Source organism: Tachypleus tridentatus, chromosome 1 (assembly GCF_004210375.1).
Source record: "Tachypleus tridentatus isolate NWPU-2018 chromosome 1, ASM421037v1, whole genome shotgun sequence".
Taxonomy (NCBI): domain Eukaryota; kingdom Metazoa; phylum Arthropoda; class Merostomata; order Xiphosura; family Limulidae; genus Tachypleus; species Tachypleus tridentatus.
The window spans coordinates 80,112,370-80,127,706 of NC_134825.1; the positions used below are offsets into that span (position 1 = coordinate 80,112,370).

General features: G+C 30.5%; 1 protein-coding gene across 5 annotated transcripts in view; it reads left to right on the forward strand.

Annotated features, from left to right (window-relative positions):
• LOC143253185 (transmembrane anterior posterior transformation protein 1 homolog) overlaps positions 1 to 12,631 on the forward strand; it is a 50,990-nt gene extending 38,359 nt beyond the window's left edge. For all 5 annotated transcript variants that reach the window (XM_076506610.1, XM_076506619.1, XM_076506627.1 and 2 more), the window contains 3 exons: positions 1,649 to 1,794; positions 7,016 to 7,156; positions 10,131 to 12,631. In XM_076506610.1, coding sequence (XP_076362725.1) covers positions 1,649 to 1,794; positions 7,016 to 7,156; positions 10,131 to 10,581 — 738 coding nt within the window. In that variant the 3' untranslated portion in view covers positions 10,582 to 12,631. The remainder of the gene's footprint in view (positions 1 to 1,648; positions 1,795 to 7,015; positions 7,157 to 10,130) is intronic.
• The last annotated feature ends 2,706 nt before the right edge of the window (positions 12,632 to 15,337 follow it).

Genomic DNA, 15,337 nt, shown 5'->3' on the forward strand with positions numbered 1-15,337 from the left:
CTCCCATATGGATGTTGGTTCCTGGTGGCCTGAGCTTTTGATTATAGTGATATTATTGGTACCCAGTGATCAGGTTTTGGATTCCAGTTCACTTGCTGACAGTATGACTCTCATCTTACCCCCATGTGAATGTAGGTTCCCAACATTATAGGTTTTGGCTGTAGTTAACTTGACATGTATGGTTTGTTGTGCCCTAGTTACTGTATACCTGGAACATATCCTTTTTAGTTTACCCACTTATATTTTCTGGGACAGAGTTTCATAAATATTGTATGATTTGGATCACTATCAGACCTTAGTTTTCTCCCTCTTGGATGTGCTTCTTTGTGTTTTTGCCCATATCTGTATTTCTTTATGCAGTGTGTAAAGAGTATACCTGGTTCAGAAGTGCTGAATCTGACTGTCTCATCTGAAGAAGTATCTTTAGGATGCTTTAAAACTATGCTTCTTTCTTTCCCTTGCACTGGTCTTTCTACCTATTCATTATGGAGTTCTAGCTATTTATGTAAGAGTAGGTAATGTACTGTATTAGAAATTATAATTTGCCAAATCAAAAATGTATTTCCAATACATTAGGTACTTACCTGCTTTCACATTTCCCACCCTTTCTTCACACTTAAAACCGATTTTTCCATCTGCCAAAATTCACCAATAGTTCAGTAGAGTATGCTGCACTCTTATCAGTTGAGAGTTGTTGGATTTTTAATGATTTGAATGAAACACACTTTGGAATTAGTCAATTTGAATTGAGGGGCGATAAAAGTAGTGTAGTATGTGTAAAAACGTTTTTTTGCATATAGAGAGCAGCACTGAATAAGAACAATTTTTTTTTTTTTTTATTTGTGTGTGAGAAGGCAAGTACATATCTGAAATACATTTCCAGAAAGGAGGCTGGTTGTGCATGGTGGTTGTTTTCAGACTGTGAATTCTAGGATGCGTAATTTGTTGCCTGTGACTGCAAAGATGCTTTCCATAGAGAGCCAATTGTATAGCTTTGCAACAAGAAAATGACAACAACTTAAATGTGTTGAATAGATATTATTAAAAAGCTAGTAGGTGTTTATTTATGGACAAACTGTTTTCAATAAATGCTGTTTAAAATAGTATGTTTGAAGACAAACACATACTTTGCTCACTAGATTTTATTAATATTTTTACATATATATTCTTATAATGTATAAAAGTGGTATATTAGGCTTAAATTATGCAACCAATTGTGTATTTTTATCATTTAGTAAAAACAAATTGGTAAGTTGTTTTATTTGAATAAATGCTTTGAACAATATTTGGGTATGATATACTTCCCAAGACCACCCTAAGGCAGTGTTGCTTCTTGCCTTTTGTGATGAAAAGCTATAAGCCACCCACTTTCCAATTTTATGCCATTTAACTCCTAATTTATCTTGTTTATGGGCTCTTTTCAACTTGCTAGTAAAGCATAATTTAAGATTAAAAAGTAACTTTTGTGAAATTTTCTACAGTATAGTACATAATACAAATGTATAGAAATGACTATATTGTTTTTTTCTTTTGTTTTGAACTCATTAGAACATGTAGAATACAGTTAGTTTTAATAGACTTAGTAATTACTTTTGAATTTCTGATAATGTTTGAAAACTTCAATTGTGGTTTTAATACATCTTTTTAGGCTTATTCAGACCATTCTGACATAATTTCTAGAAGGATGGGATTTATTCCTTTACCTCTTGGTGCTCTAGTATTTCGGGTTGTGTACGGTTCTGTACGAGCTGCTGGCTTCTTGGGAAAGTTTTGTGTTGCTTTAGGTTTCTGTTGGTAAGTATACTGGGATATTCTATTCTATACTAATACTTCTCTACACATGATGATGTTTAGAGCTCCATGGTATGTAGTATTTTATTTAATCCTGATTTTGTAGCATATTGATAAAAAAAACTGATGTAAAAATATCATTATTGCAATTAACAAAAATTTAAAACTGTATATATAAACATAATATTGCAGTTATAACTTTTAGTTAAAAAGTGTTAAATATTTATGAGTTTCCAATTGAGTTTTCTTTACACACAGAACCTTACCATTTGTGACAATTCTGGTAGCTGACCAATAGAAATTCAGCACTATCTTATAGTGCACTCAAGTGTTAAAAATAAATATAATATAGTTTATTTTTTCATATTAATTTATTTAATATTCTTCAGTGTTCTCACAACACTTCACCAATACTTAAAGTGGAGTATATGCAACACATTGAGCTTCACGTACATGACATGCTTGTGTTAGATACATGCCTTTATTACTAAATTTGCTCTAGAAGCTTTATATCAAAAATCCATTTCATGATTATATTAATAATTGAAGTAAACTTCAAACTGATATTTTAACTGAATGTTATATGCAGTGTAAAATAAAAATGTAAATAGAGGCAAGATTTCATTTGTTTTTTGACAAACAATTTGCATTTACTCATTATTAGCCATTTAAACCTAAAATTTTGTTGTATTTCCTGCAAAGTAATAAGAATATAGATTATTTTATGATGAACAATGTAGGCAGAGAGCATTGATAATATTTTTTTAAAAATATATCCAATGGAAGGTTTAGAGTCAAAACTGATAATGATTGGATACCTGTGACCAAAAGAAAAATTCAACAAGACTTGTTATGGAAAAAGGTGACAATATAAATAAATATACAAAATGAAAGAGAACATGAGCACACTGACTGATTATTTTCAAGGACAATCCAAAGGAGGCTCTTAATAATGAAAAGATGGGTGTGAGAAAATATGACGGCAGAGAGGCAAAAAGGTTTTTTAGATTGAATTATGTTGTAGGTGTCGGGTAGTGTAAAAAAAAACATTGATGACTGGACAAAAGGATATCATCAAGACATTTGCAAGCATGACTTATAGGCAAATCTTATAAAATTTAAAATTACTGCAGGGTTTTGTTTGTTTATTTGTTTTTGAATTTCACACAAAGCTACTCGAGGGCTATCTGTGCTTGCCGTCCATAATTTAGCAGTGTAAGACTAGAGGGAAGGCGGCTAGTCATCACCACCCACTGCCAACTCTTGGGCTACTCTTGTACCAACAAATAGTGAGATTGACCATCACAACATAATGCCCCCACAGCTGAAAGGGCGAGCATGTTTGGTGCAACGGGGAATGCAGGGTTTATACAGGTTATAGGATTTGCCTTACAAACCTGGAAAGTCAGGCTTTCCCTTTATATCTGGTAACATAAACCCAACTGGATTCAATTTTCTTGTTATTATCTTTGATATTGTCAACTTCTACATGATGTAACTCACATTTTACATATAAAGTTACTTCTTCCTCTCTCTTTAATACTCTATCCCTATTTAATAATGTATAACCTTGAATTTCAAAGAAATTTGTCATAATAATTGTCTGTATTTAACCACATTTCAGTTTATTCCTATTATATCAAAATCATCCTTTCCTACCAGTACTCTGTCACCTATTTTATTTCTTACACTTCTAGCATTACAATAATAACAATTAAGCCTACCCTTAGAATTACTTCTATACTTTCTTCCTATGCTGAACTTTTTTGCTGTCTTGTTTTTTTCTGCATTTGGTTTATCCTGGCCCTCACCATTATGTTAAAACTTCCGTACAGCTGAATTAATGATTCTTGTAAACAAGCCAGTCCATACCCTATTTAAATGTAAACCATCCATTTCTGAAATCTCCCTTTCCCTTTGAACTGATCCCACAAGTCCAACCAGCCAGTCAGCTCATTTTTAACCTAAGCCTAGCATTCAATCATAGTAACTTACTTATAACTTTGCCTACAGTTAATTCTTGGCAGCATCCATGACATAACTAAGTTATGACCCCTTTCTTTAAATGTCTTTATCAACCTTTACTTATCATTTAGACTGCATATTTGTTGTATTTCTTGTTCTATCTGTTATATTCTATGCGCATATCAGTTTATAGCATCACCTAATTTTTCTCCCTGTTTGCCCCACACACAATTCTATCCAAATGCTTTACTCAAAGAATCACCTATAACTATAATCTCCTTAATTTATTGTTCATATCCTTCTGTGTCCTTTGTTTTGTTTTGCTCCAATAGTTTCTCATTTGTACAAACCAAGGGCTGAAATCTGTTGTCCATAGAACATTCTGATTACAATTAAATCCTCTACTTTTAGTCTTAATAGCACTGTTTCAAAATTCCTGAATGCTATTGAGGGCTAATGTGTCCTCTGCATGTAAAAACTTCAGTTTGTCTTGAAGTCCTGCTACCAATTTTTGACAGTTTACACTTTTATTTATCTGTTGCTGTACATTAATTAGAATAGTCTTCAACTTTCTACATCCAGTAAACTGTACAAACAAATTGTACATTTTTACTGCTAGCTTCCTTAAAGGTACATGCCAATCCTGAGTTCTTAAATGAGAGCTACTCATTGCACCTATCACCCCTAACAAACTCTGAGCACTTAACTCCTACACTAGCCTTAACCACTACATTTGTAGCCTGGGAATAAATACTCAGTACAAAATACAAGTGACCTACTGACAATACTGCTAAGCCCAAAAAATATAAAAATGGATAGTGGTTCTTGTGGACTTTCGATTTGCCCCCTTTTTTTCTCCACTCCCCCCTCTACCATTGAAGTTGCAAGGTTTTCAATTTCCTGGTGTATTTTAATTTGAAATGCTTATTAGTTGCCTGAAATTGTGTTGCTATGGTTACCTATAATAACATGTAATTTAATGTTTCTAATTAGTAGCTGTGCTTTGTCAAAGTGATTATGATAAAATTGTAGACTAGATGTAAACAGACTACACCTGGAGTGTGCATTTTCAATGATGATTAGCTAACTGATGATATATATATGCTATGGTTGTCCTGAATATATGATAGAAATGTAGAATGTGTTTTCTGATGCACAAAACTGGATTTTCCAAACTTGAGTAATGGGAATTGCACTGTCATGTTAAGAGCAGCAAGCACCAGCCTCACTTGTAATGGCAAATAAAAAAACAAAACAATGCAAAGTAATATCCACATTTTTAGCAACAGTGAAGTAATATCAGTGGCTACAAAAAAAATGATGGAGTTCAAGGCCTCAAGATGGTGGTACAAAATACTTAAGATGCAGAGATTCTATGGTGTTTGAAGCCTACCTAGTCACATTGATCCTACAAGTCAGACTCTATGAGTAAGACCATAATCTTGTATAATTAGGATTCTTCCTTTAAGTAAAATGTTTTTATTTTAACTTGGGGTTTCTCTTTTTATAGTGAAAGGGACTGACACAACACATTGCTTTAAATGCACTTTATGATTTTTTTCAACATCTTTGTATGTTGAGAATTTTAATTTTGGTAAAATGTTCAACACTTTATGTTGTTGGGATTTAAATTTTTTGTTATATAACTCTTCTGTTCGACATCAGACACTATTACGTTTGATATTTTGTGTTTGTAATCTTATTTGTTTCAGCATGCAATTTGTATAAATTTGTAGCTAAAGTAATTTATAAAAACCATTTTTTGTTGGTTTAAGATAGGAATGAAATTTACAAACTGTAAAGTTTGTTCTTGTGAATTAAGTCTTTTAATTTTTCTTTTCATGTTACACTTTTCATAAAAGTACAGCTCCTTTTCTCAGAAGGTATCTCTTACCTTGTTGAAAAATTTTAATTTTATTATTTTTCTGTGATCTTTCTTATCTTTCTTTGCTCTCTTTAGGTCTCTCTAATGCTACATTTAAAGTTTGTCTTTTAAAATGTTCTGTGAACCACTTTTAACCTAAAGCATCAACAATAGACAAATAAGATGAAGTGATAGCAAAATGTAGACCTTTTCATAAAACTTTCATTTGAGTACTTGAAAATTACATTTAAGAATAGTTTCATTTAAAGGTTTACCTGTGTTGATCAGATGTTAGATTTGTGGATATTTTTTTATCTTTTGAGGAGTACATTCTCAGAAGAAAAACCAATACCAAAGAAGTGGTATGTGTTTTACCATCTAACTGTAATAAATAAGAACTATAAAACAGTGTAAAATACAAAGATAAAATACCTTAAAGACACATTATGGAATGGAACTTGATTTCCACTTTGTGACATGAACTATTCCAAAAGACAATGTAATGAAACAATTATTATAAGAAAGGTGAATGGTTGGATTGTTAAGATCATGAATAGGGACTGTGTGAACAAAGATTCACCCTATATGGAATGATTTAATATAAGCATATTGGATATAAACTTTTTGGGGCTTTTTTTCTGTAAATATGTTTGATATTTACTAATCTAATGTTCTTGCATTTACATCTAATACAAATGCTGTATTTAAAGTATTGTTTAATGTGTTGTTATTGTTAAAAACGTGTAAGTAATGTAATTATTTTCTGTACTGCTGTATTGTACACATCACGTTTTTTGATATATTAAAATATTTTTGTTTGAGACTGAAAAAGTATGCAATGGAAAGCTTGCTTACAAAAAAAAGAAATGCTACAAGTCTGTTCTGAAATGATATAAATGTTGCACTAATTGCTCACTTATTAAATGTTGTTTAATTTTGTTACTGGTCAGTTTGAAACAATAAAAGAGATGTACTAGGATATTATTTTGATGGTGAGCCTTTCCTAGGTGAGGAAAAATATATTTTAAGAAAAATGCTTTTACAGACAACTTGTTTGTGTAAATAACTAATTGATTCTTTTCTTTGGATAACTTGGCAACTTCTGTACCCCTCTTGACTATTATCTCTTGTTTTAATGTTAAGGTAATGTTTTCTGTTAGAAAGACACTCACTTTGAAAAGCCTGACACTCGGCAGTTATAAACAGATAATAATATTTAATAACAGATGTTTATTTAATGAAAGGAAGACAGTCTCATTGCTCTTGAAAATACTTTTACAAAACTAAAATGTGAAAAATGTGACTTTTTGTGTCAGAGCTACATATAATTAAAATTTTGTAGATGTAGCAAATGCTTATTATGCTCTGATAAATTTGTATTATATATGTTTACAGCTTGCTTAGCTTGAAAATTTTAAATAACCTTGCATTGCTTGGCAAAGCCTGTGATATGATTGATCAGCATCGACAATCCCAGAAAGAAAAAATGCCACCGCCTCGACAGTATAGCAGTTTACCTTCTAGTCGTCACCACAGGCAAGTGATCTTTATGAGATTCTATACTTTGCATCATGTTTTAATTATATTCAATTCATAATATTTATGCTTTTATTAACTGATTAGTCAGGTTGATAAAAGAATAAAACATACTGCAAAGAAACTATTTTTATAAAAGTTTTTATAAGGAAATTGTTTTTGAGTATTGCAGCTACACTACTCAAGAAAGTTTAAGGATAATGAAAAATTTGTAATATTATAGTTTGTTAAAACTATAAACCACTTTGTTAAAATAATGTAAACTACCATATCATTTTATTATTAGAATTAGGCACTAATATTATTAGAATGTAAATGATTGGTTACTCACCCTATATTATATATACTTTGTAGTCATATATAGTCTTCTTTGAGTTGTCACATCACTTTAAAATGAATCTCATAGTCCAAAGTAAGTTGTTCATAAATTATACTAATCTTCAGACAATGAGAATGATTGATTTTAATCCTTTGAAGAGCTGTCAGAAAATATAAAATCCAACCAATCACAGTAGGAGAAATAGCTTAAAATGTCTCAGAGTGTTGTTTGCAGAACATGAAAGTGTTTGCAAGGGGTTGATTGGACGCCTATGTAAAGTACACCATCATCTACAACAAAAGTTGACAATCACTATCCTGGGTTTTGGTTTGATGTATTTGTAAAGTACAGGTTCTAAAATAGAACCAGAAGCTCACAACTGCAATAAGATATGACAATGCATATGCAGTTAAAAACAGGCATTGCAAGGCTGGCTTGTATGTTAAATGCTTAATGAATGCATTTATATCATGCAATGTACAACACAACTCACCTGTGTTTGTGCCAAGGACATATTCAGTGGAATAACAATATATGGGATAATAATCTTTTTGAGATAAGCTGTGTTTCAGCCTGTGGATAGGTTACAGGCTTAATCCCATACAGAAACATGATGTATCTGATGGTGGGGAAGTGAAATGTGAACAGGAATATGCATTGTTGAATATACAGACTTACAGGTCCTGCAGAATAGTAACATCATTATCACAAATTATAGGGACCATATCTTACAACCTGTTGTGCTACAATATACTGGTGAAATGTTTTATTTGCCTTCAATTTAATGAGTAATAACATCTATCTTTAATGTTCTAAACTGAGTGACACATCTTAGATAAAGAAGAGTTTGACTGAGGAGTTATCTTCACACTCATTGGAGTGGAATTTCATCAAGTGTGCACGAGATACATCACATCCTGTAAAGTGATTTCTCACAGTAAAAATTCCTGAGAAGGGCTCTTTCAGAGGAATGACCAAACATAGCTCAGGGCTTCTCCTGTTGCTGATAACCATATTGTACTTTTAATTAATTAAACCTTGAGCTAAGTCATGGTTTTTTGTTGTTAAAAATCTGTTGAAACAGTGTTATGTACCAAATAGAAATTACTCTTGATATATTATTTACATGGTTAAGTAGTTTAGTACCATCAGAAGACTTTAGAATGTAGTAATTTTACAACACAGTACTCTCATGATGACAAGAAACTCCCTTGAAATAAACCTTTGTTAACCTGAAGATGATCTGGGAAGGTCAAAATGTTGTTCTCTGCTTATCAATAAAATTGTTAATACCTATACCAGATGTTTTGAGAAACACAGTACTCTGTAGCTTAACATTTATATTTGATTGAGTGTAGGCCAGTATGTGCAAAATTCACAAACTTCCAAGAATACCATTTTCATCTGAGTCATTCATGATGAGCAACTGTGTGATCAATGTTGAGCTCTCCTTGCATCTTAAGTTCTTTGGATTAATACAACATACTTGTGGCAGCAGAATTAACATTAAACTTTTAATAAAATACAACATATAAATGAGATTAATGTTTTTTTTATCTCACATTGCTAGTGCCACTGTTTTCCTCTTTTTATTCATTTAAAAATTAATTTGGTATGATAAAAACAAAAATGAACCTTATTGCTAGATTATTTTGAAGCTATCTTTCAGTTATCTGTGGTAAGTGTACAAAACATTTAGTGTTTATTTGAGAAAACCCAGCAGCTAAACATAAAGAAAGTATATGAAGATAAGTTAGAGGGATAATTTGTTTCAAACTAATCCTGCTTAATGATCATAGCATAAAACTGTGCCTTTAATTTTAGTAATTAAATTTTGTAGATGTTACTTTTGAAATGCTAAACTGTTGATCTAACCAAGCAAAAGCATGTCTGGCATAACTAATTTTACTAAATAACATGTGACAAGAAGTCTAAAGAATGGCTCATTTATCTGTGTTATCAGTGTTAAACAAAGCTGTCAAGTGACAGTTTTGAAGATGGGACACTTATATTTAAACTAATCCCATATTTATTTTTGTTTATTACATCAGTCCACTAGATTCAGTCACAAGTGATGTCTCAAATTAGGTGAAATGTTTGTATCATTAATTATTCTTGTTATGTACCAGTATTTTTATTTTGTGTTTAACATCTGAACATTTGATGTTATATGGAGAAAAATTAAAAGATCAAAGGAAAAGGAAATGATGTTTTTAAGTCTTTCTTCCTCAAACTTAAACATACTAATTAAAATTTGTAGCCTAAAACACATTCAGTTATTAATAGAACCATGCTCTAAGTAAATTTCTATTATGTTGAAATAAAATTGAGAATTGATTGGTAAATTTCTGTTAATTTTCAATTTTTCTTCTGTGCAATTTTTTTTCCTTATTAAATGTATGTGACAAAAAAGTTTTCTCTTTTGTATTAATTGTGCTACTTTTTGGTTATGTAATTGTTTTAATTTCCTGACCACACAAATCTTTAATTATTGTTTAAGAAATTCTAATTAAAATGCATTCAGAAAATAATTTAAATGTTTTAAATAATTAATGTTTTTAATTATGTATTAATTCATGTTGAAAGTGTTTATACTTTTGTAACTTACTTACTGTAAGATGGAACACACATTGATATTATGTATGATTACTACAGTATCCAGGACATTCCAAGTGCTGTTTCTCGAGCTAAGAGTATGCCACAGTCTCCTGCACCAAGCACATCATCGAGCATGGCAGACATATCAGCTCAAGTGAAGTTGGTGCAGGAATCATTAGATTCAGGACTTCTGTTTTCCAACAGTACTGTGAGCCTTAACAGCCTTGGGATGAATGAAGTTCTTCTGGAAAAAGATGGTGTGGAAAAACACGGTGCACATGGCGATGTATATGGTATTAGATTTCGGGCTGGTAGTACCTCCTCCAGTATACTAAAGAGTAACAAAGAAGCTCCAAAAAGACATGTTTCACTACAAGAAACTGGGACTGTATACTTCCCTAATATTGACAATGTAACAAGAGACACTTTATGTGAAACAGACAGAGGACTGAGCTTTCTTGTTAATGATAATAAACCAATTCATGGTCACTTGAAAAAAGCTGTTTAATGAATTATGTAAGTAAGAACTCCTTATTGTACCATACAAGTATTTTGTTTGTACCATTGTGGATATTGGTTTATTTCAGAACCAAAATCAAGTTTGTTTGTATAGTTTTTATAGACTATGAAAGGTACATAAGATAAAAAAATGAAATGTGTTTATTTAATATATTTTAAATCATATTTTAACTGGTTAGCTGTTTAGTGATTATATAAATAACATTTTGATTAAAAATATGGATAAAAATCTACTACTTGATTTTATCCAGTCATTTTAAAGACTCGCTGTTATAAAATCCCACTAGCAATAGGACTTCAACTCTTTCATTCTCATCTAGTACAGTATCTTCTTTGTTAGAAATGTAGCTGTGTAGAAACATTACTTATAGAGGTTTAAATCATACCTTCATTCCTTTCTTTATTAAGAAAAGTGTTTGAACAAATAACGAAACTCGTAACTGAACATTTTTATGACTGTAATAGTATTATGTTATGAAAAAAATGTTTCATGTTATGAAAGTTGTCCATCAGAGACATTTGCTAGAACCATTTTCTCAGTGTATATGGCCTTATATGACCTACATGTAAAAATATATGTATTTAGTAGCATAAAGAATATAACATAGCTTTAACTTTTACTTGCTCTGGTATTTTAAGTCTGTTATGTTACTTGTAGGGTTATTAAAGATGAGATACATCCTTTGATTTTGTAGTGTTACTGGTTAGACATTGATTAGCAGTTCTACTAGATGGATGTATCAACATATTTCTGTTCCATCAGTTGAATAATGGTGATAATATTTCCTCCCCATGCTCTACTTCAGGTCCCTAGCAGCTAAGCCTAAAACTAGAGATATAGTTAATAATATTAGAAAGTCATTTTTACCAGTCAATGCCTTGTAACTATTTTGTAGGGTAAAACATTAATAATTGCTTGTTTGAAATATTTTATTCTTTGTTCATATCATAACTGGTATTCTGAATAGTAAATTAATAAATCTTAGTTCATTCAGTACCTACATAATTGTATAGGACACACATATTTCTAACAAAACCTCCACTGATTATAATTTTTTTAATAACATTAATACTTTGTTCACTGTAATAATTTTATGTATTATAATTTGTATATATTGTATAGTCAAGAAATACATAAATGAAGAACAAGATATCTGTTTCCTCAAATTTGAATCATTTCTATTCTTGCTGTGTAATACAATAATTACAATGAAGGGATTTTTCAGAAATTCATAATTTTATGTTTTCGTTTTATTTCTGAAAATTATGTGCATTTAAAGGTAATGTAGACTACTTATGCTCTTACAATTAAACCACTTTTACATAATTATACTTAATTGTAGTGTTGTTGGTTGAAATTTATTGGTAATCTCAGAAATACATTTTTTTTACATGCTGTCTCATATAAGTTTCATAGAATTTATTTAATATTGATATAGAAAAATATAAGTATAAATTCACAAAATATAAATATTTGAAAATATAAAACAAAGAATAATTTAATAGTAACTGTGCAGGTCCAAGTTGTTGGATATGTGGAAAGAAAAATTCCATTTGTATTAAATATTCAGGTATTTGTGAAACAATAGTTCTTCATCCTGTGTATGACTATTGGATATGCATTATCGAATGAGTTAATAGAAAGGGCTGTAACAACTACAATGTTTCAAATGTGTATGCTAAATATTTTAAATATGAACTTGTGTAATGTTTCCAATAAAATATTATTCTGGCAGCACTTGAAAGCTGCCTATACTGTAAAACAATATTTGATCACAGAATTCTGTGATATGGGGTATTATTTCTGCCTAATATGATGCATTATGCCAGAAAATATTTAGTTTGATTTTGGGTTAAGACATACAATGTGAACACAATCTAAGGAGGTCACAGTGATTAACTTGGATTTATCACTTAGATAAATTCTAAATCAACTGAAATATATATTTGTTAGTATCAAAATATTGGGTGTTGTGGTATTGTAGTTTATCAGAAATATAAAGTAAAGAGGGGAATAACCACAAATATAATATGATAAATTGGAAGTGCTGTATTTATTTAATTATAGAGATATGGTTTACATTAAAATTCAGTAAGAAAAATGTTGAAGTCATTTGATTATAGATATATTTAGCATTAATTAGTTGCACATGGTTGCTTTATCTTCTTAGTTAAGTGAGTTTTTCTTTTTGTTATATTTAATAACATTCTAATTAATGTATTAATCATTTTAACCGACTTTTAACATCGAAGCTCGCTCTGTAAAATGCCAGTTCACCAAAAACAAAAGGCACTAATTACATTGATATCAGCATCATTAAACCAGACATTCAGTTTCAAAGTTTTCAATGCAGTGAATGCATTCAACTTTGAAGCTGTAAATTTCTGTATTTTCAAACAAATATTCCAAGTAAGTTAATTATGATGTTTTATTATCGCAACTTAATTGATACGATACAGCTTGTTCAACATTACAATATATCATTTACAGAGGTCATAAACTTTCTCATATATTTGACAAATGATGTTTCTCCTGTCACATGTTAAAACATAAAATTAATTTGATTTTGTTAGAAATTCAACAATATTTAGACTAATAATTCTAGATTGAAAGGTTTTACAGAATACCACAAGCTTTATCAAAACTTTCATATCTACACTAGTATCCTAGGAAATTATTTAGGATATTAATAAAAATGGTTTAGTGTATTGAATGTGATTGCACATTAATTTAAAATTTTACTGTGCTGTGTTTATAAATGTGATAGATGAACTTCGCACTAGAAGAATTCTTTATCTATAAACCTGGCACTGTAATGAGACTTATTTATATATCTGGCATTAGCAAAATTGTTGGTCTATAAACATGAAACTAGAAGAGTTGTTTATGAAGGTGACACTAGGGAAGTTGTTTATCTATGAGTGTGGCAGTAGGAGAGTTGTTTGTAAATGTGGAAATATCAGTTATTTGTAAATAAGCATTTCATTATGAAAGGTTACCTGTAATTGTGGCACTAAGAGAGTTGTTTATAAACCTTGCACTCAAAGAGTTGACTATAACAGTGGTACAAAGAGAGTTGTGAATGCGAGGTGCTGTAAATGTGACACTAGATTTGCTTTTCTATAAATTTGGCAGTAGGAGTTATCTATAAACATGGCACTAGGAGAGCTGTTTTCCTATAAACATGGCATTAGGAGATTTATATATAAATGTGGTACTACAATAGTTTATAAATGTAGTACTAGGTGTATTGTTTATAAATATGATACTAGGAGAGTTGTTTATCTGTAAACGTGGAACTATGTGTATTGAAATGTTTTGACGGGCTCAAGATACAAACAAGCTTAGCAGATGTTACATTTTTGAATTACCTTTCCTTCTAAACAGATTAAGCATTAGGATAAAATGGAACACTGTTTTTTGTAGTATTACAAAATGTTTTTGTGTTTCTGCTGTTGCCCACATGTAAAATATCCCAACACCTAAATTAAAGGAAGACGAGATAAATTACAGCTTGAATTCAGAGGTTAGTATTCCTCATTTGCAAATAATTTTATTTTCATTCATGTACAAATTTCTAGGAACACTGTCAAGAGATAAATAAAACTATGCAATTTTGAACAAATATTTTTTTCTCTACAACTAGGTTGGAAGAGAAGATTTTCTTTATTTTCTATTGTGAATAAGTTGCTGAAACTTGCTTTAAGTTTAAAATGAAATTCAATAGGAATTTGTATAAATACTTTGTTACAAAAAAGTGTTTAATATCAGAAGTTTTTTTTCCTGAACTGCATTAATAAAGTTTATCTTGTCAACTGAGACTGAGGTAACAAATGAAGCCTATCTTCACAGTGCTTGAAGAATACTTGAATGGATTTTATTCATCTGTTTACTTCTCTTCTTTAGTTAGTAGCCATGCTTTGGAATTTTTTAATATTTCTTTTAAATGTACGTGTATATAACCCATAATGTGTGTGTGTGTATATAGAGAGAGCTAAATATATCGATCCATATTATCTGTTTCTTAGACGTTCGAACGTTCGAAATATTTATTGCTGTTCATAATAGAACATTAAAAAATCCACATTGCTTCCCAAAATACTCATCTTAAAACAATAATACATTAAAAATGTATCTTAGAACGGCTGGTATGGGTATTAACGTACGTTCTCTGCTTATCAATAAAAGTGTCAATACCCATACCAGCCATTCTGAGATACATTTTTATTTAAAGTGTTTCTCGTTATCAGGAATCAAGAATATTACATTATAAAGTTAATATAGCAAGAGATACTGATTAGGCACTTTAAATCTGACAAGGGTACTTGTTTGAAACATTTTAGTTGTTAGTAACTTTGCTTACACAGCGGGAAGTTTTCAAAAGTAAAAGGTTTTCGTGTGAACTAGTATCTCTTTTCTTTAAGAAGCCATTTTTATCATCTAGAACTTGAGAAGGTTTTTACGACGTTTTAATTTGTTTGGATTTGAGTTAAAAATTATTTCTGTGAAGTTAACAATTTCAAGTTAAATGTGACAATTAGTAATTCGAGTAGTTTCGTAATTTTAAGTGTACAGTATGTTAGCAGTTTAATTAAGATGGTCAATTATCAACTGTAAATATATTGATTTAATATATTCGAATCATAATCGGATTTACAACGCTAAAATCAGGGGTTCGATTCCCCTCGGTGGGCTGAGCAGATAGCCCTTTGTGGCTTTGCTATACGAAAAACACACACACACT